Below are 27,776 nucleotides of genomic sequence, written 5' to 3'. Positions count from 1 at the left end.
TAAAAAGGAAATAAAGACTTTTTATTGAAATAATACTTGAAATAAACAAAGTAAAAGGTGAATGTTTATGGTGGAGAGCTACTCTATTTATAGCTTTACAATCGACTTAGAAACTAAGCAACTAAAAGGGTAAAACAGTAAAGCTGCAACAGGGTAACTTGGGCCCGAAGAAAAAGCAGCAAAAGAGACTTCTGGAGGTGGCACGGCCGTGCCACATGTTGGCACTGGCCGTGCCAAGCTTCTGACTTGGTGGGAACATATTTTTGTTCCATATCTTCGTATTTTCGCACTGTATTTGCTCCAGTCCTCTTTCTTTTGCTCCAAGACACCTTCCACCATATATTCGTTCCTAAAATAAAATAAAAAGCAATTTAAAGTAAAATATTCTAAAAGGAAATAAAATGCAATAAAATCAAATCAAATCTTATTTAAAACTAAACTAAATAAAGCATTAAAATATACTAATCTATGACTCATCATCCTGCTTATCTGAAACAAATAAGGATTGGGATGAGACATAATGTCTCAGTGAGTTCCCCTAAATCCTAGGCTATAGGTAACCTCAGGGGAAACCTACGGTCACCACGTGTCTACGTTACAACCTGACGGTTGATTATACGTGTGTGGGGACTTGCTTTCTTAGACGGTAGTGCTTGCTAGACCCGTCATAGGCTTTTCTCACTTGTTATAGGCTTCACTTCCTATACGTGTCATGGCGGTCGAGGGGGAATCTAAAACCGCATTGCCAAGAATACACTCTTTGTATCGAGGCCTAAGCTTATCATAATCATGACACGATTCTAACCCGGACGATTAGGGGAAACCTAAGATCGTCACCGGCATCATATTTCTTTTCTAACTTCTACTTGCTTGAGTAAGTTATATCTACCAACATAACCTCTCTTATCACAAAAGTGATTCTTTCTAAAATTTCTACTTCTTGACGATCTACGCCGAGTCTCTATGACATAACATACACATGAATGATAAATATGCATAGTCAGCTTCATTGATTATGTTAGCGTGTAACAAGCATCTTATCTGAGTTCATTTTACGGATTAGACCCGAGTAGAGTAACCTCGGAAGTTCATCCCTTACTACCGGTGAAAATGCTTTGCAATAGCGCACCGGACTCCCTTAGTGAACGTGCGGGTCCCTTACGGCTTGCCCCATTCCCCTAGGAGAACCTTTTATATCCAACCTTGGAAGGTATATAAAAGACACGACACTTTAACTTAGTGAAATGCGGCTCCCTTTCGGCTTAACCATTCCCCTAGGAGAACCCCTTGAACCCAACCTTGGAAGGAATTCAAGAGACAAAACACTCTTATTATAATCTTGGTCTTATGCATGTATGAAGGTTAAACCTAATCATACTAACTCTTTTACCTCAGATCCTTGAACGATCCCACTAGAGGTAAACTAAAGGCTTGCTTAACTTACTTCGTGAATGAATATGAAATCGATTCACGTCTTGCCATACTCGTATGTCTCTTACTTCTTTAAGAAGTTAATACTCTTAAACATATGCGAAGAGCTTAAACTTCGCGTCTTATCATTCTAGGGATCTTGCTAACTTGCTAGTTCTCGACAACTATGTCGAGGCTCTACTTTCATTCCCTTTCTTAATTCCTTTGCTACCCGAGAAAATCGGCTTAAGACTCTCTTGAATCACTCTTGCCATTCTTATTAAGTTTGCCATGATTTTCATTTCAAGAATCGTTTGATGTTATGTGCATTGAATAGATTTTGTTTTGAAGTTATAAAGTTGTAAAACGTTGAAAGAAAAGCTTCAGAATGCACCACGGACCCTGAACTAGGCCAACAGGCCAAAGCAAGTTGGCCAAGTCCAGAGAGCTGCGCTAATAGCTCAGCTGGGGCGTGGCTCATCCTGAGAATTTCGCTATTAGCGTATATTTCGCTAATAGCGTAGTTCTTCGGGTCTGAGGTACAAAATTTCCAATTTTGACCCAAAACTTGTCCAGTTTAATCCTGCAATGCACCATAATCATCCAGCAACATATATATACATTTATAAACATATTTCATGGCAAACTAACATGTATTTGACAAGAATTGCTCAAAGAGACATTAGGGTTTAAAACCTCTCATAAACATAAATCTATACTTGTAACATGAATTTACACAACCCAAAGGGTGGTAATCTATCTATGGAACTCACCTAACATGTTCCTTGCAATTTCCAAGCATCAACCCTAGCTTTGATCCATTCTTGATCTTTACCCTTTTCACCAAACCATGCTTTAATCCTTTCCTTTATGTGTTTCTTGCTTGCTAAGCTGCCTTAATCCATGCTTGATCATGCTTTGAGGAAGTTTGGATGATTTGGAGAGGAGAGGGAGGGCGATTTCTTAGAGAGAAGGAAGAGAGAAATTCTTTCTCTCAAACCTAGAGAGAGAAAGTGAAAGAAGAAATGAATATTTTGTGACCAAACATGCTTATATACTCCCTTGTGCGTAAATACTTATATGCCCTTCATCTCAGTCGTGTTTACCTGACACTGATACATAAGTCCATACTTGAGTGATATTACATATTAGTGTCGTCAGTCGTACTTAACACTCTTCCTCATAAGCACTCTCCATATACCTTAGTCCTCTGATACATTTAACAGATAAAGTTTCCATTAGCTGACGAGCGGGATGTTACACTCTACCCCCCTAAAAAAAATTTCGTCCTCGAAATTTAGAGATCGACTACCAATCATCATGACCAAAAACTTACCATCTATGGTCTGAGCCAACGTTTTCCATTCATACATATCTGAAGGGTCCATCGCATCATGTTTTCATCTTGTTTCTTAACCCACATGTAACTAAACATAGCCTTGTTGATCTTAATATCACTCAAACTTAGAGTCTTCTTAGTATATCATGATTCAGAACTTACCTTGCCACACATAAACTTATTGTCTCAGACTCGGATCTTACCCGCTTGATATTTACTGAGTTCAAAGCATAATATCTTAAAGTAATTCTCATATGGTGAAAATTTAACTCTTTCATAAACTCGGCCTAATTCGAATCATCTTGATCATAACTTATTCTTGTGACAGTCTGGGCTAATTATCTCAGACCCATCTTACATCCACCTAATGTAAATCATCCATATAAGTAACTTATCATAACTAGCACACTCAGGATTTTCCTTTTTAACTGGGTCCTCATGGAAATTCAGGTTCGCTCTGCAGTGCTTGCTTGCAACATAAAACATCTTATCGTGTAAACACATAATTCTTACATCATTTTACTTACTGTACCTTGATACACATGCGCCTCTTTCTTACATTACTTATCTTGTCGATTCTACAAATCTCTTTTCAGAGTCTTATGAAACCTTCCGATTTCATTATCATTCTTATTGCACCCGAATTCATGGGTAACTCATATAACTTGTCATGGAGAGGTGAAATTAAATACGCCGATACATAGGACATTCATCAATCCATCTTATAGCTTACATGCCCTTAAAACTTCCGACTTAGACGTCTTGCATTCGAATACTCTCAACATAAGCTTGTACATTTCATATGACCCATTTGGAGAACCTTGTTGTTTACTTCATCAAATCTTACCTTACATGGTATCCTATATACTCTCAAGTGTCGCTTCTTGTTAAATAATGACGGTACTCATTCTAACATATTACTTTAAGAAGTTTTCTAAACATGAGTATTTAGATTCTTGGAACGAATAAAGACATAATCTTTTAAAAGAATTTTGTGAAAAATATCATGTTAAAAACAATTTCATTTCCAAGTCTCTCATTACTCATTTTAAATTTAGGAGTTTTTTTAAATCATAGTTCGAAATCTTCAGAACAAGTATCGTAAACATTTAACAAGTTTGACATAAGAAGGTATGCACTTCATCGTGCATAAATCCTGATTTATATTTCCATCCATAATGAAATTTTGGAACTTCAAAACTAACTTCTTTCTTATCATACGTAGATAAAGACACATTCCTTATACCCTTCACTATCCATATCGGTCTCCTTACCTATTTAACATTTCGAGAACTTCTAGCTTGTCCTATAATGCTTCTAACAAAGGCTCTTACTATTACATTCCATGATCCATGATTACTGTCTGAAACTTTATCTATTAACTTTCGTTACGCCACTCTGATTCCCACCAGTTGACCTTAATTAATACTCTAATCCATTGAGACGATTGAACTTCACATTCTTTCTCCCATATGGGCATCATCTTCTCGAATCTTTCTCAAAACCTTTCATGTGACAACCATTGCCATAAACATGCACCTCACAATACCTTGCAAGTTTGAATCTCACTGGCTGAGTTCACCTCATGACATATATTTTTCATACATAACTTTTTTTCTGAGAAATCTCAAATCCTCATAGTAGATTCATCATAAATTATACATACCTTTCTTGATCCTGCTTCATTGTATCCTTGTATTCTCGCATACTATGTTTTACGTAATTAACTAATGCTTGCTCGTTAATTTCTTTCTTTAAGAAAACATCATAATTTAACACATTAACTTCCAAAGCTACCTTAAACCGTATCGATTTCGTTGATGGTTGCCCATGCCTTTTTCCTTGAAAATCTTAAGATATGATATGCAGTCGTTACTTGATGTCATAAAATATTTTATAACCTATACATGGCAACATCAACCTTTTCGATATAATTCTTGGCACGTCGGAAATCAATGCCTTAATCCTGATAACATAAAACTTTCTCTTGAATTCTTAACTTCCACCACTATGAATAACTTACCTCTTTACGTTGCCACTTAACGCAACTTGATAACTTACATGTTCTGAACTTCATTCATATAAGGCTATTCCTGAGAGCCCGCTAACTCCGTAAACATTTGTCGACTTCTCCCTATCTTATAACCCTGTTCTGACATTCCGAAATATCATAAATCCGTTCCAACAACAACTCTTATCGAATCTTTCGGTCATACTTAGATATATATATATATATATATCCAACTTCTTCACTTACGGGTACACAAAGTATTTTGCTAACATCTTACCCTGACATTGTTGGAACGTCCCTTCTTAACATGCATTACATTCCCGGAGGATTCACACTTATACTTGCTTAGTTCACCGGTCACTTACTGGCACAATCAACCCCTTAGTATTACTCACTCCGAGTTCTTACTTCTGAGTTCACACTTTCCAGTGCATCTTCATCACACACTTCATTCCTCCTGGGTCCTATTCAGCTCTCAGGCATCTATTCTAATCGTTGAATGCTAAATTGAGTTGATCAGGCTCAACTAACATCAACAACTAAAACATTTACCTGGAACCCAATGGTCCCACTGCCTTAGTTGTAATTTAATGACCCAAGGCGCGGTCTGAATTGACCTGCTCTGATACCAAATGTAACACTCATACCAGACGTATCTAGAAAGTCTAGCACGTGCATTAAATTTAGTACTGGATACATTAAAATATACAACATTAAAATAATGTTTACATCAAGTCTCGTTCGTATAAAAATAATACAATACATCTCATCCATACATAAAGATACATCCTTGATGTCCATCACGTCCTGCAGCGGTACGAACGAACACTTGAAGTAATATCCATCTGGCTACGAGCATGTATAAACGTCCTGCTTATCTGAAACAAATAAGGATTGGGATGAGACATAATGTCTCAGTGAGTTCCCCTAAATCCTAGGCTATAGGTAACCTCAGGGGAAACCTACGGTCACCACGTGTCTACGTTACAACCTGACGGTTGATTATACGTGTGTGGGGACTTGCTTTCTTAGACGGTAGTGCTTGCTAGACCCGTCATAGGCTTATCTCACTTGTTATAGGCTTCACTTCCTATACGTGTCATGGCGGTCGAGGGGGAATCTAAAACCGCATTGCCAAGAATACACTCTTTGTATCGAGGCCTAAGCTTATCATAATCATGACACGATTCTAACCCGGACGATTAGGGGAAACCTAAGATCGTCACCGGCATCATATTTCTTTTCTAACTTCTACTTGCTTGAGTAAGTTATATCTACCAACATAACCTCTCTTATCATAAAAGTGATTCTTTCTAAAATTTCTACTTCTTGATGATCTACGCCGAGTCTCTATGACATAACATACACATGAATGATAAATATGCATAGTCAGCTTCATTGATTATGTTAGCGTGTAACAAGCATCTTATCTGAGTTCATTTTACTGATTAGTCCCGACTGGAGTAACCCCGGAAGTTCATCCCTTACTACCGGTGAAAATGCTTTGCAATAGCGCACCGGACTCCCTTATTGAACGTGCGGGTCCCTTACGGCTTGCCCCATTCCCCTAGGAGAACCTTTTATATCCAACCTTGGAAGGTATATAAAAGACACGACACTTTAACTTAGTGAAATGCGGCTCCCTTTCGGCTTAACCATTCCCCTAGGAGAACCCCTTGAACCCAACCTTGGAAGGAATTCAAGAGACATAACACTCTTATTATAATCTTGGTCTTATGCATGTATGAAGGTTAAACCTAATCATACTAACTCTTTTACCTCGGATCCTTGAACGATCCCACTAGAGGTAAACTAAAGGCTTGCTTAACTTACTTCGTGAATGAATATGAAATCGATTCACGTCTTGACATACTCGTATGGCTCTTACTTCTTTAAGAAGTTAATACTCTTAAACATATGCGAAGAGCTTAAACTTTGCGTCTTATCATTCTAGGGATCTTGCTAACTTGCTAGTTCTCGACAACTATGTCGAGGCTCTACTTTCATTCCCTTTCTTAATTCATTTGCTACCCGAGAAAATCGGCTTAAGACTCTCTTGAATCACTCTTGCCATTCTTATTAAGTTTGCCATGATTTTCATTTCAAGAATCGTTTGATGTTATGTGCATTGCCTAGATGTTGTTTTGAAGTTATAAAGTTGTAAAACGTTGAAAGAAAAGCTTCAGAATGCACCACGGACCCTGAACTAGGCCAACAGGCCAAAGCAAGTTGGCCAAGTCCAGAGAGCTACGCTAATAGCTCAGCTGGGGCGTGGCTCATCCTGAGAATTTCGCTATTAGCGTAGATTTTGCTAATAGCGTAGTTCTTCGGGTCTGAGGTACAAAATTTCCAATTTTGACCCAAAACTTGTCCAATTTAATCCTGCAATGCACCATAATCATCCAGCAACATATATATACATTTATAAACATATTTCATGGCAAACTAATATGTATTTGACAAGAATTGCTCAAAGAGACATTAGGGTTTAAAACCTCTCATAAACATAAATCTATACTTGTAACATGAATTTACACAACCCAAAGGGTGGTAATCTATCTATAGAACTCACCTAACATGTTCCTTGCAATTTCCAAGCATCAACCCTAGCTTGCTAAGCTGCCTTAATCCATGCTTGATCATGCTTTGAAGAAGTTTGGATGATTTGGAGAGGAGAGGGAGGGCGATTTCTTAGAGAGAAGGAAGAGAGAAATTCTTTCTCTCAAACCTAGAGAGAGAAAGTGAAAGAAGAAATGAATATTTTGTGACCAAATATGCTTATATACTCCCTTGTGCGTAAATACTTATATGCCCTTCGTCTCAGTCGTGTTTACCTGACACTGATACATAAGTCCATACTTGAGTGATATTACATATTAGTGTCGTCAGTCGTACTTAACACTCTTCCTCATAAGCACTCTCCATATACCTTAGTCCTCTGATACATTTAACAGATAAAGTTTCCATTAGCTGACGAGCGGGATGTTACATCAATGGTAATTTTAGTCCTCCAAAATTTTTAAGTTTGTAAAAATAGTCTCTATTTTGAAAACATTTTACAAAAATTGGATAATTTTAGTCCTCCAAAATAGTCTCTATAAAATTCAAATAGGGACTAAAAGTTAATAAAAAAATTTAAGGAGGGACTAAAAACATATTTAACCCATAATTTAATCTCGACAAATTTCCACTGAATTTATTATTAATTCTGAAAGGAACAAATTGGAACAATAAAAATAGAATTTGAGGTCTTTTAGAAAAAGTTTCTCAAATTTGTTTTGTTCTTTGAGCATATTTGAAAATGAGTGAAGACATATTCTGGTCCCGGGGAAAGTCATCGACAAAAAATAAGACCAATTTTTGTTCTATTTTTTTTTTTCTATTTTTTCTTCAAAATGTGGGTCCAATTTATCCCTTAAAATATACACAAACTTTAGCGTAGTAAAAAGAGAGGTCAGGCAGGCATGATAGTTCCCTTATTTTCGCTAGTTATTTATAAAAAATGTGCTCCCATTTTACTCGGTAACTCGAGATTTTTTTTTCATATTCCAGAAATTTAGGTTCATCAAACATTATTGCTTATGTGACTCATGAAATTTTACAAAATAAATCATGGGAATGCTTCGGTCATGATAAATAAATTCATATGATATATTAATAAATTAATAACAAGAATTCATCAGCTTATTAATACAAAATAAATAACAATCTATTATGAAACCAACTTGTGTTAAAGGTACTCAATTTTACACGAAGTTAAAATATTACTGAATCTAGTATTGCTTTTAAGATTTTCTTCTTACATTCAGTAATTTTTCATAAAAGTTTTTGTAAAAACAGTTTATCGAGTCACAAGTTAGTTTTATCAGTTGCCACAATCATGCTTTTAGGTGGAATTTATCTCCAAGAAATTATATACAATTGTAGAACTTGATATATATACAAAAGCGAAAAGGAGATACCATCATTTAGTTATATATATATATATATATATATATATATATATATATATATATATATATATATAGTTCTTTAAAATCATTCTCCATCTTCTTATTCTTCTTCTTCTTCTTCTTCTTAAAGTTTCTTTTTAACCAAGAAAGTCTACATGAACAATCAAAACGATTAATTTGTTAATTAAAACACCTACAATGAAAAACAACAGGAAAAGAACATAGTGAGAGAACCATTCCAAGCCCAACCCCAAAACTGATGAGGCTTTGAATTAGTTATTTCCAAAAAAAAATTTCGTAACAAATCAAAAGCTTCGTCAGTCATGGAGTTGAACGAGGAATAGTTCTCTCTCACTCTATTTTTTCCTTTTGTTTTTCATCATAGGAGTTTAAATTCACAATGTAAATGTTTTTATTTTTCTTGGACACATACTTGCTTAAGAAGAAGAAGGCAAGGATACAACAAATTTTAGACAACTTTTGTGACAATTTTGGATAGGGGTGACTGGAATCTGGATTACCTGATCTGCAGGGCCAGCTTCCGATTCTGAGAACTATATATAATTAGTTATATGCTTGTATCTCCCTTTCTAACATCTAACTTATGCAAGAATTGAGGTGGAATATATTTTTATGATCATTATGATTATATCGAAAAAGGGACCATGGTCTTAAAATATTATTTATTCCGAAGGGACATAAATTATCAAAGGTACTAGGCTCTTAAGACCATTCTTAATTCCCAAGTGACATTATATCTATAAGGGTATATGGTCTAAAGAACACTCTTAATTTCGAGGGAAAAGAATGAGATGAAGGGAAGAAAACTTCTTCAACACAAATCAAAAAGGGAGAGAGAAGAAAATGGTTAATTTCATGGACAAAAAAAAAAAAGGAGATGAAGGGAAGAATGACTCGTCAACACAAGTCATAGAGGGAGAGAGCAGAAAAGTATTTGAAGTTTCAGAATACCTTTCAGTGTGTAGAATGCAATATATGTGAGCTCGCTATTTATTGAAGAAATTCACAACTAATATATGAGAAACTTTGGGAAGAAGTTAGATCTAGTACAAAAATATCTCAAATTCAGTACAATATATATATATATATATATATATATATATATATATATATCATATTGAGTACAAAAAATATATTTTGAGTACAAAAATATATTATTGAGTGCCAAAATATATGTCTAATCACATACAAAAATATATTAGATTGCATACGAAAATATATCAGGATGTGTTCCAAAATATTGTAACAAAATTTGGCGACTATGAAAAACTTTCTAATAATGACGAAATTAATTATTTCATTTAAAATTTCCAAATAATAAAATATATATCAACATCCTTCAAAAAGAAATATATATCAACATATATTTTTCGAATAATTTAAGGGTTAAATAAGTTTTTAGTCCCTACAAAATCATGAGTTTTTAAGGTTAGTCCCTATGAAATTTTCATGGTAATTTTAGTCCTCCAAAATTTTTAAGTTTGTAAAAATAGTCTATATTTTGAAAACATTTTACAAAAATTGGATAGTTTTAGTCCTCCAAAATAGTCCCTATAAAATGCAAATAGGGACTAAAAGTTAATAAAAAAATTTAGGGAGGGACTAAATACATATTTAACCCATAATTTAATCTCGACAAATTTCCACTGAATTTATTATTAATTCTGAAAGGAACACATTGGAACAATAAAAATAGAATTTGAGGTCTTTTAGAAAAAGTTTCTCCAATTTGTTTTGTTCTTTGAGCATATTTGAAAATGAGTGAAGACATATTCTGGTCCCGGGGAAAGTCATCGACAAAAAATAAGACCAATTTTTGTGCTATTTTTTTTTTCTATTTTTTCTTCAAAATGTGGGTCAAATTTATCCCTTAAAATATACACAAACTTTAGCGTAGTAATAAGAGAGGTCAGACAGGCAAGATAGTTCCCTTATTTCCGCTAGTTATTTATAAAAAATGTGCTCCCATTTTACTCGGTAACTAAAGATTTTTTTTTCATATTCCAGAAATTTTGGTTCATCAAACATTATTGCTTATGCAACTCATGAAATTTTACAAAATAAATCATGGGAATGCTTCAGTCATGATAAATAAATTCATATGATATATTAATAAATTAATAACAAGAATTCATCAGCTTATTAGTACAAAATAAATAACAATCTATTATTGTAACACCTAAATTTGAAAGTGTCTAGAATATTCAAATAAGCGTTAAACCTGATATTGGATACATTAATTATACAATAGAAAACGGCAACAAGTCGAAAGTATAGATACATCATCATTCCAAAGTTTTTATGTTACATTATTACACCAAAAGTTTGCCATACAGAGTGTATATACAAAGCTATAACAACTCGTCTCATAATATAACATAGGCATCTCTAATATACATCAAGGCGAATACATGTAGTCACGATCAATCCAAGACTTTTTCTTTACCTTTTCCTTGCACAACCTGTGAACCTAAACACATCCCATGGTTGGATACTAACTAAGAACTCACCTTAAAAATAACCTCAAATCAAGTTGACAACTTCAAAACCTTGACAGCAAACCCTAAGACCAAAACCCTAGATAAGAGATGGATGTTTGGTGAAGCTTGCTTCCAACTTGTCACCAACAAACATCAAACCCTAGCCTTGCTTAAACTTCAACTTCTTGAATGATTAGGAGAAGATTAAAGGAAGATTGAGAGTAGAGAGGAGTAGAGAAGTTTGCTTCATCATATCACTAAATAAAAACCATAAACCCTAACTAACTCATGCTTGATTCCAAAGAGGAGAAAGATAAAGCAAAGATTGCGGATGAAGAAAGTTGGTGAGGACCGATTTCTAGAGAGAAGGGAGAGCAAAGTTTTCTCACAAACCCTAGTGAGAGAAAGTGAAGAGAAGAATGAAGAATTTTGGACTTAAAGTCGTTAAATAGTCCCTTCCCGAGCAATTACCATTTTACCCTTGACCTTAACGCACTCAATCTATCGTTATCAGGTAAATCATCATATCATAAAAGTGGGATATTAGATCCTACCCCCTTAAAAAAATTTCGTCCTCGAAATTTGAAATATACCTGAAAACAAATGCGGATATTGACTCAACATCTCTGATTCAAGTTCCCATGTTGCTTCACCATCTGGCGATCCTTTCCATACTACTTTCACTATGGGAATCTCTTTGTTCCTGAGAGACTTGACGTCACGATCTACTGTACCCTCTGGTTCTGGCTGAAACGTCAAATCTGATCTTAACTCTATAGAGTCTAACTCAACAGGCTGGAAGGGATCCGGAACATACTTCTTCAGCTGCGACACATGGAATACATCATGCAATCCCGACATAGCTGGAGGTAAGGCCAACTGATAAGCTACTGGTCCGATTCGCTTCAGTATCAAAAACGGTCCCACATAGCTGGAGATTGTCAATTTCTTGGTTCTAAAAACACCTCTCAAACCCAGTTTAGGCGTAACTCATAGAAATACATGATCGCCTTCAGAAAACTCCAAAGGTCTTCGTCTCTTGTCCGCATAGCTTTTCTGACGACTCTGAGCTATGTTCATCTTTTCTTGAATTGACTTAATCTTCAAAGTCGTTTCTTGAATGATCTCTGGTTCAAGGATGCTCTTATCTCCAACTTCAGCCCAACATAATGGGGTTCTACACTTCCTACCATACAAAGCTTCATATGGTGCCATTCCGATACTTGAGTGATAGCTATTGTTGTAGGAAAATTCTATCAAACGTAGATGATGGTTCCAACTTCCTCCGTCTTCCAAAACACAAGCACGTAACATATCTTCTAAGGTTTGGATAGTCCTTTCTGATTGACCATCGGTCTGCGGATGATGAGACGTGCTTAGTTTTAATTTAGTCCCCAAAGCTCTTTGAAAAGCTCTCCAAAAGTGTGAAGTAAATATTGGATCCCTATCTGACACGATACTCACTGGAACACCGTGTAGCTTGACAATCTCGAAAATGAACAAATCCGCATATTGTGATGTCTTGTAGGTAGACTTTACTGGTAAGAAATGTGCTGACTTGGTTAACTTATCCATAATTACCCAGATTGAGTCATGACCTCTTTGAGTACGGGGTAAACCTCCCACAAAATCCATGGTAATGTGCTCCCATTTCCACTGAGGAATCTCTAATAGTTGCAACATACCGGCTGGTCTTTGATGTTCTATCTTGACTTGTTGACATACAATACAGCGCGCTACAAATTCAGCAATATCCTTTTTCATGCCGGGCCACCAGTACTCCTTCTTTAAATCTTGATACATCTTGGTTGTACCAGGGTGAATTGAAAAACTACTCTTATGAGCTTCTTCCAATATCAATCTTATAAGCTCTTGGTCATTTGGAACGCATAATCTTCCTTCGAACAAAATTGCTCCGTTCGAAGCCATAGAAAACTCTGGGTAACTACTTCGTCTCTGAAGTTCTGCATCGTCTCCTTGAGCTTGAACGATTCTAGATCGCAAGTCACACGAGACTTCCAAATTATGCTAACAAATACCATCACCAACTTCTGTGATTCCAAGGTTAAAATCACGAACTGTTTCATACATCTTGCAAGCACGCATCATAACTTCAGCTTGAGCTAAGGCCTTGCGACTCAAAGCATTCGCTACAACATTGGCCTTTCCTGGATGATACTTCAAATCAAAGTCGAAGTCTTTAAGATACTCCATCCAACGCCTCTGCCTCATATTCAAATCCCTTTGATCAAATAAATATTTCAGACTCTTGTGGTCACTAAACAATTCAAAATGTGTTCCATAAAGGTGATGCCTCCATATCTTTAAAACGAAGACTATAGCTGCCAATTCCAAATCATGGGCGGGATAGTTTGCTTCATGCGTCTTGAGTTGTCTAGATGCATAAGCTACCACATTGTTTTGTTGCATAAGTACTCCAACGAGTCCCTTAGACGATGCGTCACAAAATACCACATATTTCTTTTCTGGATCTGGAATCGTCAAAACAGGAGCTTGAGTCAACTTCTTCTTCAAGGTCCTAAAACTCTTTTCACATTCCTCATCCCACACGAAGGGTACCTCTTTCCTTGTGAGTCAAGTTAAAGGCAAAGCGATTTGAGAAAACTTCATGATGAAACGTCGGTAATAACCTGCTAGTCCCAAAAAGCTTCGAACTTCAGAAAAATTCTTCGGCCTTGCCCAATTTTGAACAGCCTCAACCTTTGATTGATCAACTGCTACACCACCCTGAGAAATAACAAGGCCCAAAAATTTGACTTCTGATAACTGATAGAGCCAAACCGCAAGTGCACGGCCTATCGAAGTAATAGTAGTAAGTAGAGTATCGTTCCGCTAGGGAGTTGTTCAACTTAATTAACTTTTAATGAATGATTAGAGGAGAGAAAGTTGATAAGGGAGAGTTTGATTGTTGAAGGTAAAAACAATAATAATAAAGGGCCTTAGGATCATTGGTTCATCTTAATAACTAATCCTTCACTAGACAAAACCTAAACATCTAATTTCATGATTTACACACTAATTTCTAAAGACCGGTTTCCCTTAGCCCCTCACCTTTCCGATGAAAGTCCGGTGAGAGTTTACTTCTAGCAACCAAGCCTATTTCACTGACATGATTACTAGAAGATGCATAGAGGATTGAAACTACTCTTTGTCTCAATAATTGCAAAGACTATTTCACTGTTTTGCAATTATTGTTTTCACTTGTTCCAACATCAAGACTCCGCTCTCGCTTTATGAATTGATGTTTGGGATGATGGATTAACGATTATCAAACCCTCCGCTTTCGCTTCCACAGTTTGATAATTGTTAATCCACGTTAAGACGGTGAATCTAGATTAGAAATTAGGGTTACATGGAAATTAGGGTTTAGACATGTTTTGTTTAGGATTGAGTCATTAGACTCCCCAATAATCCTAAGACTAAGAAGTCTACTCACTCATGTTCATCGTAGACATGGAGGAAGAAGAGAGAAATACGGTAAAATAAATTGCAATGAAAGTAAAAGGGAAAATAAAGACTTTTATTAAAATAGCAATTGAAATAAACAAAGTAAAACGTGATTGTTTATGGTGGAGAGCTACTCTATTTATAGCTTTACATCTGACTTAGAAACTAAGCAACTAAAAGGGTAAAACGGTAAAGCTGCAATAGGGTAACTTGGGCTTGAAGAAAAGCAGCAAAACAGGTCCTGGAGACGGGCACGGCCGTGCCACATGTTGGCACGGGCCGTGCCAAGCTTCTGAGTTTGGGGGAACTTATTTTTGTCCCGTATCTTCGTATTCTTGCGCTGTATTTGCTCCAGTCCTCTTTCTTTTGCTTCAAGGCACCTTCCACCATATATTTATTCCTAAAACAAAATAAAACACAATTTGAAGTAAAATATTCTAAACTAAAATAAAATGCAATAAAATAAAATCAAATCTAAAATAAAACTAAACTAAATAAGGCAATAAATAATACTATCTATGACTCATCAAACTACCCCACACTTGAATCTTTGCTTGTCCTCAAGCAAAAGGCAGCAAACATAGCAGCAACAAAAGATTTGATTATGGCAATATTAAGAACACATGTCTCAAGAGAAAGGCTTTGCCTCAAGTACACTAATTACAATTTCAAACACTTCTCATGAACCTATTCTACCCAACATCGAGTCTCAAGTGAGTGTGTGTGTGCAGTCCAACCCTTTTCTTGCTCCTGTATAAGACAGATATTATGAGGAATAGGTTCTATCCTTAGTGCTAAAGTAACCGAGAAAAGTCCTTTCTTCATTTCATATAAGAGTGATGGGAATTTGAGTTAAAAATTAAATTAGATATAACAATTAAGCACAAGGGGTTGCAGATGCTTAGGGGCTATCTATCCTCATAGGAAGTCTTCTCGGATGTAATTGTCCTTTCCCCCTAGATTCAAAATCACCCTAAGCAGTGCTGCAAAATTGTTTGTTTCATCTCCGCGTAGGAAGTCTTTTTGGATGTAATTGTCCTTTCCCCCTAGCATTGATGGATTTGTTTCACTTTAGGTTCAAATTAGGGAGTCACCACCACAATTAGGAAGTTAGGGATTGTCCTTTCCCCCACATGTTGGTGCCATTCTCCCGCCCCATTTAACATTAACAAATTAAAAAGAATATAACAATTAAGAACAATTTGATTAATTTTCCCACACAAACTTATACTACTTTTACTCTTAAGACTTTAAAGGGTCTAAGTTAACACTAAAGATAGAACGTGTTCCTTAAAATACCTATTCATACATTTACTCAAGGATTGCAACCGGGTGCTTTTCTCATTGGAGAATTTTCACATTAAAACAAGACATGGGTGTAGCAAGAACAAAAGAAACACAAGAAACTATTTTCATGTACAAGAGGCGACCTAAAGAAGAGACAAAACAAAAATTTTCATGCCATATTTACATTAAAAACAAGCTACTTAGTCATGCCTCTTGCTATAAAAACAAAACAAAAGGAATAAAGTTCAAGGGAGTTTGGACACTACGACTCTAGACACTTTATTAGGCCCCCCCCCCCCCCCCCCCCCCCACACTTAGGGGAAGCATTGTCCTCAATGATTCAAAAGAAAAAGAAATTAAAAAGAAGAAGAAGAAATAGAATGGAAGAAAGGGGTGCAGAAAGCTCACAGTGTGCTGTAAATAGCAAAAATTGATGAATTTTGGGATCTGTAAGCTGGCACGGCCGTGCCAACCTCAGCACGGGCCGTGCCAACATTCTGTTTCCTTGCCCCCCATTTTGCTTGAAAAACATGGCACGGCCGTGCCAACCTTAGCACGGGCCGTGCCAACCTTCTGATAAGGAGGCTTCAAAAATTTTCAATTTCTTGAATTCTTGTCGAATCATACTTGGACAATTACCTACAAAACAACTTAGAACAAAGAAAAACAAAACAAAAGCAGTTAAAAGCGTGGGTTGCCTCCCACGAAGCGCTCTTTTACCTTCATTAGCTTGACAAAAAGAAAAACAACTTTAAGGCGGGTCAATAAGTCTCCAAGCAGCCATTACTTCAGTCCCTTCCCCTACATTATAAACCTTTAGCCTATGTCCGTTAGCTTTGAATGGTCCGGTTTTTTCAGAAAAGATTTCAATAGCCCCATAGGGATAGACCTTGCGGACTTGAAACGGACCAGACCACCTAGACCGTAGTTTTCCTGGAAAGAGCTTCATCCTAGAATTAAAGAGTAGTACAAGGTCACCTATTTTGAAGTCCTTTTTAAGGATATGTTTATCATGCCATTTTTTTGTTCTTTCTTTGTAAATGCGGGCATTCTCATAGCACTACAAGAAATTTTCCATATAGCAACGGTAGCCTTTAGTAACCGCAGTAAAAAGCGTTGCTATAGATAAAATATAGCAACAGAAATTTCAAACAGGGGTTGCTATAGGTTAAGAGAGAAAAAGCGGCACAAGTTTCCACGAAATATTCATTTGGCTCAAAGGAAGCCCGCTAAAATTTTCACCATTTTCTTTAATTCCCACAACAAAAATTCAAAAAAAATACAAAAAACATTTTTTGATACAAGGATTTTAAGTGGGTTGCTATCCAATTGACTTAAAAAGGTGACCGGGATGAAAGGTTTTTAGTTTCAATAGATATTAAGTTGTTTAACCCCACTTAAAAAGTAAAATAAAATTAAAATAAAATCCAAGAAAAACCACATACACACTTAATCAGCAAAACAACCAAAAGCTCTCGGGAAGCTTTCTCCTATAGAAAAAACTAAACCCATCTCACCGTGAAACCACACACTTCACTTCAGATCTAGCTAGCACTGTGAAATTTCCTATCCAAACCCTTCTCATAGTGAAACCCAAACGCTCACAGGAAACCCAAACCCTCTTGTCACCGTGAAACCCAAACCCTCATTCTCTGCCATTCTCTCACCCTCATCCTTCATTCTCACCGTGTCTCTATTCTCTTCTTCAATCTGTTGGATTCTAATTTCTGTTTGAGTCATTTTGCATTATACAGGTCCCATGTCTCTCTTAAGCTTCATGCTTTCTCCAACCTCAACAATTTGGTCGATAGCTTCTGGCCAGAGATCTCCACCAGCGTTCCCCTCATGTATGTAATCGCTCGTTTTTTCAACTTTCTTTGATTTCAAGATTTTTGGTTTCAATTGCTTCACTGATCTTTGTTTTTTTTATTAGTTTTTCAATTATAGCAATACTTTTGATTTCAATTATGTTTTTGTAATAGAATTCTATCTGCAAGAGTTTATTTTCAATCATGCAAGTGTAGTGACATAATTCCACAATTCAGTCTTGAATAGTGTTTTCGAACAGCAATGATATACTGTAGTAGAATTGAAACAAACTGTTATTGATCCACTATAGGTTGTTTATTACAAACTGTTGTTTACAGCGGTTATAGCGGGAATTTGAACAAAATGCTATTTTCCACGATTCACGATTGACAACATAGGTTTTGAAAGCTTCTCAATCAAAGGAATTTTTACCAAAATATTATGACTTTTTATTGTAGCCCTCTGTGGTTTTTTGGCTTGTTGATAGCATGTTTCGACCTACTGTTACTTGGTTGTATTAGTTTTTTAGTGTGACCTGCCAGGATGGGAATGTTGAAGATTAAACATGTTGGTTTTGTATGTGTGTGTTTAACAACGAGAGTTTCTATGAAGATGAGGAGTTTGATCAGCACCAAAGGCAACTCGCTGCACCACTTGTATCAAAGGTATTTTTATTCTGCTCAGTATTTAAACTGAGAAAGAGTAACTTAGAAGTTGAGACTGATGATGAAGGAAAGGGTAAAAGTGAAATGACAAGGTATAGAGAAAAATTTGGAGAAAGGAAAGGGGTTATAGATTTGTTGGAGTGTTTGGAAAAGGAAGCAATAATGGGTTATGATGAAGGGAAAGAGCCTAATGATTACAATTGAAGGGCGCATATATTTGATAAAAGCTCTGAATCATTTCAAGCACTTAAGGACAAAATAGTGACAAAATTAATAGTGAATTTGATATATGGTTTTGACTTGTTTAATATTTGTATTTGATATAAGCAAATAGTGACAAAATTGCTTTAAAACCCTCTTATGTGTGCCTTTCTTATTTAAAAGGTTGAGAAGCTGATTAATGTGTATATTTTGTTGGGTGTTTCTTTCAAATATGCATCTAGAAGTAGGACAAAGGTGTGTTTTTTATATCAAAACTTTACCATACGAATAAGAAAATTGATCAACTTTGTGAGCGGGTACCTGAGGACTATGATGAAGAACAAGAACTAGATTCTCATATTTTCTTTTTATTGTAGTTGTCTTTTGATAATTTTAATGTACTCTATGATTTTTCTTCTTTTCTTATGATTAATTTCACATTGGATATCAATGACTTGTAAATGAATCAATTTGCTTTTATTATGAGTTGATTGTGCTTACACTGCCTAAAATTAGATGTCAATGATCTCCACCAAAATAATAAGTGTTTTGGTTCGAAGGTAAGAAGATTGTGTTTTTGTTTGAAGATTTGTTTAAGTTTATGCTATATAATGATGCTTTTATTATAATTATTGGCAGTTGTAATTGCATATGCCTTTCTTTGTTTCTTCGTTTGTGTGTTGATCCAAAATAGTTCAATATTATGTAATGATAGATCTATATTTGCTCGGTTGGATTCTAATTTCTGTTTGAGTTGTTTTGTGTTATACAGGTCACATATCTCTCTCAAGCTTCATAGCTTCTGGCTAGATATCTCCACCAGTGTTCCCCATAAATGACTATGTTCATCATGTGGTTACCAAGGTCCTATCAACTTGTGTGAAACTATCAGAAAAAGTTGGTGACTCAATATCTTCGATGTCAGGTATGTATTGTGATATTTCAGAGAATTCGAGAATGAGAGAAATTTAAAAAGAATGGAAATGGATTTCTATATTCAATCAGCAAATGGATCTGATGAAGGGAACTGTTTTTAATACTAGTGTGACTGCTCGACAACTGACTTAGTTTTTACCGCTGTACACAGCTCAATTCTTGGCTTAACGACCAAACTGTAGTTAATGCAATAGTTTTAGCCTGGTCAATTATCATTTGATGCCTAGTTTATTATCCTCACAACTTTTTTTTTTTCAAATGTCAATTAGCTGGCTGGGCAAAAGAGACTCTGAAATTTTTTGATGCAAAGCAGTATCCTTCTGAACTCTCTGCAGCAGTTCATCATTTTCTTTAGGTGTGCTGAAGAACTTTACGCTTTTCTTTGTTAGCAATAATTGTTAGAAATTCTGAATTGTCTGAACTTTGCACTTGTTCAACTTCAGCAGCATACCGCATGACATTCTAAGAAAGACAATTCATTGTATAAGATTTAATGTAAGATGTTGGATGGGAATTTGAATTCATCATCTGATATTTCGAAGTCAAAAGTTTGGTTTGGCTTGTATCATCCAAAGGTACCACATACTTTTTATTGAATTTTCACTGTCTATTATCCTGAAGTGTGTATATTCTCTTGTTCAACGTTCATCTATTTTCTGTTGGTGCGTACTAGCTTCATTCTTATTTGATATGATGTAAGCTGATATTAGACGTACTACACTGCTTGATATAAATTCTTCGGGCATCTTGAAAAACAAGGCATTTGTTTCAGAGGTATCTATGCTTACTTTTACCCTCTCCTCCCAAAACTGTACGTTTATACTGATTTATATTTTCATGTTAGAGACTGTTGTAAAACCATCCCCGATGGTTATCCTTTTGGGTTGAACTTACTAATTATGAGTGTGGCTACTATCTGTATCATAATACATATGTTGAACATTATATCAGCTTGTATTACTGATTCATGGGATCTTGATGCGTAATTGAATATTTCAATTATCTGTGTTTTTTGAAGCTAGTATGATATTATAATTATTTATTTATTTAGTAAGACTTTCTTTCGTTCATACCTTTTTTGATTCTATAACTTATACTGAAACGATATGTTAAATCAATGAAATTGGATCCCTGGCTGTTGTATAAAATTGAATGTTTTATAAAATTGAATTATGACCGTAAGAATTGAAACTGGTTCAATTGTTCTGTTTTAATTGTTCTGAATTATGTTCTGATTGTGACATAAAATTGGACTTACTTATTCAATTTTAATTGTTCTGTAACAATTGTTCTGGTTCAATTGCTCTGATTGAATTCTGTTCTGAAGTTTGTTTTGCAAGTATAGTTCAGTTAGTTCCCTTTGAATGATTTTTATGATGCCATTCAGGTGGGGAATTTTGTTATTTATATTGGCCTCATTTCAGATTGTCTTGTCATGATGCTGTGTGTTTTTATTGTTGGTAAAATTGAACTAGTTGTTACAAATAACTGATATATTCGAATGAGTAGTCCCCTATTCGAATGACCATCCACAACCATTACTTTGATCCTGCTTATTCTGTTTTAATTGTTCTGGTTCATTTGTTCTAATTTAATTATGTTCTGAATTTTGTTTTAAATTAATGAACTCTGTTTTGAATTCTGTTCTGAATTATGTTTAATTGTTCTATTTTAATGAACATTTCTGTTATGATTATGACATAAAAGTGACCCTTTTCAATTGTTTTTATTGTCATATTAATGAATTCTATTTTAAAATGTATTCTTATAATCTATATATCTTATAATTTTTCAGGAAGAACTAAACAAATATAATAATGAGGCAGAAACTTCTCAATCGGTTGGGACACAAAGTCATATGCCTTGGAAGAATGACATTTATTCCCGAGTAAAAGGAGCTGAAAAGAGGGGACATGTGAGTTGTATAGGCAATATTCCCAAACCTAAGAAATGAAAAGCTTCTTTGTCTGAAAATCAAGAATTGAGGGATGAACTTAAGAAAATGCGAGAAAGTCAAGAGAGGACAGATGTGTTTATGGCAAATATGATGTCAGTGATACAAAATCGATTATCTCAAGAAGATTTGAATGATATTTTACAAGCTGCAAAACAGGTATATTATATAATTGATATTTTACTTTTCAAGTTCATATTTCGAATATTATGATAACATGAATTAAGTAGAGTTTGTAACATATTTTATTTTTATTTTTAATAGGCCGCAGATGGTGCTAGTACTCCAAACCAGATAAATTCTTCAAGTCGATGCAGTGATGAAGACGGAAGAGAGAAAGAATAGAAATTGTTTTTATCTTGGATATGTTTAGGCTCATTTAGTGTTTTTTTGATGTAGTATCTATTTTTGTGTTGGTTATTATATAAAATTGACATTATTTTGTTATTTTGATATGTTTGTAAGACTTACTACTTTGATCATATAATTAATTTTTTTTATGTTACCTTAAATTTTGTGTAGTGCAATAAAAAAGTATTGCCGAATATATTATTTTTTTGGTCAGGAATTATTGTGAAAATTTTATTATTATTAAAAAATATTTATATTAGGGTGAATTTTATTAAAAAAAAATAAAAAAAGAGAACCTATAGCAACGGAAAGTTTGGTCCTATACCAACGGATATGGAGGTTGACTAAAGCTATTTAATAGGTGTAAAATGTCGTTGCTATAGCTCCGAAATCTATAGCATCAAGCTAATTTTCCGTTGGTATAAGCTATTGGGACGGCATTCTTGCCGTTGGTATAAGCATAGTATCCTAGACGGTAGCAGGTGGGCGTTGGTATAGGTTTTATGACCTATAGCAACGACTTTTGAGACCTTTACCAACGGTTTCTGCCGTTGCTAAATGGCAAGTTTCTTGTAGTGTAGGCATCTAACCTAAGTTCTTCTAACTCACTCAGTTGAAGTTTCCTTTTTTGACCGGCTAGTTTTGGGTCCAAGTTAAGGTTCCTAATTGCCCAATAAGCCTTGTGCTCGAGTTCAACCGGAAGGTGACAAGATTTCCCATAAATTAGCTTAAAAGGAGTCATTCCAATGGGAGTTTTGTAAGCCGTTCGATAGGCCCAAAGAGCATCATCAAGCTTACTTGACCAATCTTTCCTAGAGATAGAAACTGTCTTTTCAAGGATGGCCTTTATTTGTCTATTTGAGACCTCGACTTGTCCACTAGTTTGTGGGTGATAGGGTGTTGCAACTTTATGTTTCACTCCATATTTTTGTAAAAGTTTTTCAAAATTTTTAGAAATGAAGTGAGACCCTCCATCACTTATGACAACCCTTGGCACCCCAAACCTTGGAAAGATAATTTTCTTGAACAATTTCATAACTACATGTGCATCATTGGTGGGGGAAGCAATGGCCTCAACCCATTTGGACACATAATCAACAGCCACCAATATGTATTGATTACCAAAAGAAGAAGGAAATGGCCCCATGAAATCAATACCCCATACATCGAAAATTTCAACTTCAAGGATGTTGTTTAAGGGCATTTCATTCCTTTTAGTAATATTACCGGTGCGTTGACAATTGTCACATTTAGAAACAAAGAGATGCACATCCTTAAAAAGTGATGGCCACCAGAAACCAGATTGTAGTATTTTAAAAGAAGTTTTTTGACTACTGGCGTGGCCACCATAGGAGGAGGAGTGACAATGGTGAAGAATACTACTTACCTCGCTTTCAGGGATGCATCTTCGAAAAACACCATCCGAACCTCTTTTGAAGAGGTAAGGCTCATCCCAATAGTAGTGCTTGAGATCATGGAAGAATTTTTTCTTTTGCTGGTAGTTCAAGTTAGGCGGTAGTACTCCTGCTGCAAGAAAATTAACAAAATTTGCATACCAAGGTGCGTTAGTTTGCGCCAATAAGAAGAGTTGGTCATCCGGGAAGGAATCATCCAAAGGCAACTCATCCTCATTGGGTTCCTTAAGGCGGGACAGGTGATCAGCTACAACATTTTCAGTGCCTTTTTTATCCTTTATTTCGATGTCAAATTCTTGGAGGAGCAAAATCCATCGGATCAATCTTGGTTTGGCATCTTTCTTGTTTAACAAATATTTTATTGCCGAGTGATCTGTGTAAATAATGATTTTTGATCCTACCAAGTATGGCCTGAATTTGTCAATAACATAGACTACTGCTAATAGTTCCTTTTTAGTTGTAGCGTAATTTACCTGTGCCTCATCAAGGGTCTTACTTGCATAATAAATGGCGTGCATCTTCTTGTCTTTTCTTTGCCCCAACACAGCCCCAACTGCATAGTCACTTGCATCACACATTATTTCAAAAGGTAAATTCCAATCTGGTGGTTGTATGATTGGGGCAGTGACCAGGGCCTCTTTTAACCTGCAAAATGCTTTTAGGCATGCATCATCAAACACAAAAGTTGCATCCTTAAGGAGCAAGCTTGTTAGTGTCTTAGTGATTGAAGAAAAATCTTTAATGAAACGGCGGTAGAATCCCGCATGTCCTAGGAAGCTTCTAACTTCTTTGACCGAGGTAGGAGGAGACATTTTTTCAATAATTTCAATTTTTGCTTTATCTACCTCTATACCTCGTTCAGAGACTAAGTGTCCTAGGACAATTCCTTCTCTTACCATGAAGTGACATTTTTCCCAATTCAACACTAAGTTCACCTGTTCACATCTTTCCAAAACTTTTTCCAGGTTAGTCAAACAATTATCAAAACTAGATCCATGCACAGAAAAATCGTCCATAAAAACTTCCATTATATCTTCAACAAAATCAGAAAAAATAGACATCATGCATCTTTGAAAGGTAGCGGGGGCATTGCAAAGACCAAAGGGCATTCTCCTATAGGCAAAGGTACCAAAGGGACATGTGAAAGTGGTTTTCTCTTGGTCATTAGGGTGAATGGGTATTTGGAAGAATCCAGAATAGCCATCTAAGTAACAAAAGTGTGAATGCTTAGCTAACCTTTCTAACATTTGGTCTATAAAGGGGAGTGGGAAATGATCTTTACGGGTTGCTTTGTTAAGCTTCCTATAGTCAATGCACATCCTCCAACCGGTGACGGTTCTAGTTGCAATGGATTCATTTTTATCATTCTTGATAACTGTAAGACCACCCTTTTTAGGTACTACTTGAACCGGGCTAACCCATTTAGAATCAGAAATTGGATAGATAACACCTGCATCTAGGAGCTTTAAGACTTCCTTTTTCACAACTTCTTTCATGTTAGGGTTTAGTCTTCTTTGGTGTTCAACGGAGGGTTTATAGTCCTCTTCAAGCAATATCCTATGTGTACACAATGAGGGATTTATTCCTTTAATGTCATCAATGGTATAACCTATGGCTTTAGGGTATTTCTTGAGAACATAAAGCAATTTTTCAGTTTCTACCTCATTCAAGCTTGCATTCACAATAACAGGGTAGGTTGAGTTAGGGCCTAAGAATTCATACCTCAAGCTTGGTGGAAGTGGCTTGAGCTCCACCTTTGGTGCCTCTTTTGGTAGAGAGGCTGTTTCTTCTTTCATTAATTCTTCCATGCCCAAGCCTTCCATGGGAGGGTTTTCATTCAATAACTCCTCGTAGGCTTTGGCATCTCCTTCTAGCTTTGTACCTGCATCACTAACCAAACATACCTCCAAACCATCATGTGTAGTTGATGCTAAGGAGCATTCTTTCACACAACGGTCAATTATATCTAACATGCAACAAGAATCTTTAGCGGAGGGATTTTTCATAAGTTTAGCAAGTTCAAATTCAACAGTATCTTCACCAACATTAAATTCCAATTTCCCATGTTTAACATCAATTATAGCCCCGGCGGTAGCAAGGAAGGGCCTTCCCAAAAGTATGGGTACTTGGTTATCCTCCTCTATTTCCATCACAACAAAGTCCGTAGGGACGTAGATTTCTCCTACCTTGACAGGGACATCCTCTATGATTCCAGCTGGATACTTAAGGGAATGGTCTGCTAATTGTAGGGTCATCCTAGTTGACTTAAGCTCCCCCAATCCCAATCTCTCATAAAGAGATAAAGGCATCAAGCTGACACTGGCTCCTAAATCACACATTGCCCTCTTTACTATTTCAGACCCTATGACACAAGGTATTGAGAAACTTCCTGGATCCTTAAGCTTGGGTGGCAACTTATTTTGGATGATGGCACTACATTCCTCCGTAAGGTTCACCGTTTCACTTTCCTCAATTTTTCTCTTTTTTGAAAGAATTTCCTTTAAAAATTTAGCATAGGTGGGCATTTGAGTTAGGACATCGGTGAAGGGAACGTCAATGTAGATTTTATTCATCATTTCAATGAACCTTTTAAATTGCTCATCAAGCTTAGACTTGGCAAATCTTTGAGGGAAAGGAATCTTTGGTTTGAAGGGAGGTGGTGTAACTTCCTCACTTTGTGGTTTCTCACTCTCTTCTTTAGCCATCTCACCTTGCGGTTCACTAGTCTCTTCCTCACTAGGCTTGACTCTTAAGGGGTCTTCTAATTGCTTACCACTTCTAAGTGTAACGGCGTTCATTCTAGGTTGGCAAAATTGAACAACTAGAGAGAGCTGAGCCTCTAAGACCTTATTGTGAGAGGAGATAGAGTCAACTTTTGATGTAAGTGAAACAAAAGAGTCATTCAAAAGTCTAGTTTGATTTGCAAGCTCTTTGAGCTGCTCGGATTGGTTAAGAAGATAATTTTCCATTAAAAGTTCAAGATTAGACTTTTGAATAACCTTTTGGTCATTAGCATAACTTGGTGGTGTTGTTCTTTGAACCAAGGGATTTTCATTAGGGCTTTGGTCAAAACTTACCCCTTGGTTGTTTTGAATAAAGTTTATTTGTTCAACACTACCTAGTTTGCATTCACTACATGTTTTACAAGGGGATGTAGGAGTAGTATCACTAACATTAAGTTTTTCAAATTTGTGGGTTAGTGCATCAATCCTAGAAGCAAGGTGGTCATAATTAGAGACTTCGTACATACCTGCCCTCTTTTTGGAGGGTGAAGACTTTGTAGCGAGTTCTTCATCAGTCCATAGAAAGAGATTTCGAGCCATGTCTTCAATCAATGCATAGGCTGTTTCGAAGTCTTTGTTCATTAGAGCACCACCTGCAGCTGTATCAACAAAGATTTTAGTAGCATGAGATAAACCATTGTAAAAAGTGTGAATGATCAACCATTCCTCTAGTCCATGGAGGGGGCAAAGTTTAAGCATATCCTTAAAACGTCCCCATGAATCGTGAAGAGATTCCCCCTCTGTTTGAGTTAATTGAAAAAGCTTTGCCCTTAATTGGGCAATTTTTGATGAGGGAAGGAAACGGATGAGAAATTCACGCTTCAATTGGTCCCATGAGGTGATGGAACCAACTCTTAGGGAATGGAACCAATTGAGAGCTTTATCTTTTAGAGAAAAAGGGAAGAGATGCAGTCTCAAGGTTTCTTGGTTTTTCTTATATGTTACGGTGAGCCGCCAAAAAGTTGAGATATGGAGATTGGGATCCTCACCGGGGGATCCCGAAAAATAATTTTGCTGCACCATTTTAAGTTGGGCAGGCTTAATTTCAAAATCTTCATCTTCAACCATTGGATACACAATAATAGCATATGGCTCTTCCATTGAAGGAGTCACGTATTCTTTAAGAGCACGTCTTTCAGCCATGTTTGGTATTATTTTTATGCTTTCCAAGAAGTTAATGATGAAGGAAAAGAATAAAAAGTTAAAAATAAAAATAAAAAGAAAAGAGAAAGAAGAAGAGAATTCTAATCACTAAGAAAAAGCTAATTAAATTAGTTAACTCCCCGGCAGCGGCGCCAAAAACTTGATAGAGCCAAACCGCAAGTGCACGGCCTATCGAAGTAATAGTAGTAAGTAGAGTATCGTTCCGCTAGGGAGTTGTTCAAATTAATTAACTTTTAATGAATGATTAGAGGAGAGAAAGTTGATAAGGGAGAGTTTGATTGCTGAAGGTAAAAACAATAATAATAAAGGGCCTTAGGATCATTGGTTCATCTTAATAACTAATCCTTCACTAGACAAAACCTAAACATCTAATTTCATGATTTACACACTAATTTCTAAAGACCGGTTTCCCTTAGCCCCTCACCTTTCCGATGAAAGTCCGGTGAGAGTTTACTTCTAGCAACCAAGCCTATTTCACTGACATGATTACTAGAAGATGCATAGAGGATTGAAACTACTCTTTGTCTCA

The 27,776-nt window shown here is 35.9% G+C and overlaps 2 protein-coding genes and 1 long non-coding RNA gene across 4 annotated transcripts; 1 reads left to right on the top strand and 2 right to left on the bottom strand.

Annotated features, from left to right (window-relative positions):
* On the bottom strand, window positions 1–27,226 carry LOC146922200 (uncharacterized). The gene is made up of 2 exons (XM_085711489.1): window positions 25,023–27,226; window positions 1–349 (listed from the first exon to the last, which is right to left on the bottom strand). The coding sequence occupies exons 1-2, from the start codon at window positions 27,224–27,226 to the stop codon at window positions 88–90; spliced, it is 2,466 nt and encodes an 821-aa protein (XP_085567615.1). The 3' UTR covers window positions 1–87.
* On the top strand, window positions 17,421–21,981 carry LOC146922202 (uncharacterized). 2 transcript variants are annotated; one of them, XR_015012399.1, is made up of 6 exons: window positions 17,421–19,569; window positions 19,850–19,935; window positions 20,027–20,155; window positions 20,291–20,354; window positions 21,376–21,693; window positions 21,799–21,981. It is a non-coding gene; the product is annotated as an uncharacterized LOC146922202 (long non-coding RNA). The 2 variants fall into 2 exon arrangements; XR_015012398.1 differs by having other exon boundaries at window positions 20,024–20,155.
* On the bottom strand, window positions 22,418–24,966 carry LOC146922201 (uncharacterized). The gene is made up of 5 exons (XM_085710512.1): window positions 24,962–24,966; window positions 24,719–24,857; window positions 23,797–23,992; window positions 23,234–23,595; window positions 22,418–22,987 (listed from the first exon to the last, which is right to left on the bottom strand). The coding sequence occupies exons 1-5, from the start codon at window positions 24,964–24,966 to the stop codon at window positions 22,418–22,420; spliced, it is 1,272 nt and encodes a 423-aa protein (XP_085566638.1).
* Window positions 27,227–27,776: the final 550 nt, after the last annotated feature.

This window comes from Medicago sativa, chromosome 5 (genome assembly GCF_051527215.1).
Source record: "Medicago sativa cultivar Bolivia chromosome 5, Bolivia_mono, whole genome shotgun sequence".
NCBI classification, from domain to species: domain Eukaryota; kingdom Viridiplantae; phylum Streptophyta; class Magnoliopsida; order Fabales; family Fabaceae; genus Medicago; species Medicago sativa.
Note: the sequence above shows the minus strand (reverse complement) of the source record. Positions and strands in the feature narration are given on the sequence as shown.

Coding starts and splice junctions, on each gene's coding strand:
- LOC146922201 (XM_085710512.1), bottom strand. Junction 23,993..24,718: donor CAATTTCTGATTCTAAATGG/GTTAGCCCGGTT, acceptor TTGCTCCTTAAG/GATGCAACTTTTGTGTTTGA. Junction 23,596..23,796: donor GCACGCCATTTATTATGCAA/GTAAGACCCTTG, acceptor TGCTCCTCCAAG/AATTTGACATCGAAATAAAG.
- LOC146922200 (XM_085711489.1), bottom strand. CDS start 27,226: ATGGCTGAAAGACGTGCTCTTAAAGAATACGTGACTCCTTCAATGGAA. Junction 350..25,022: donor CCACTTCCACCAAGCTTGAG/GTATGAATTCTT, acceptor ATTTTATTTTAG/GAACGAATATATGGTGGAAG.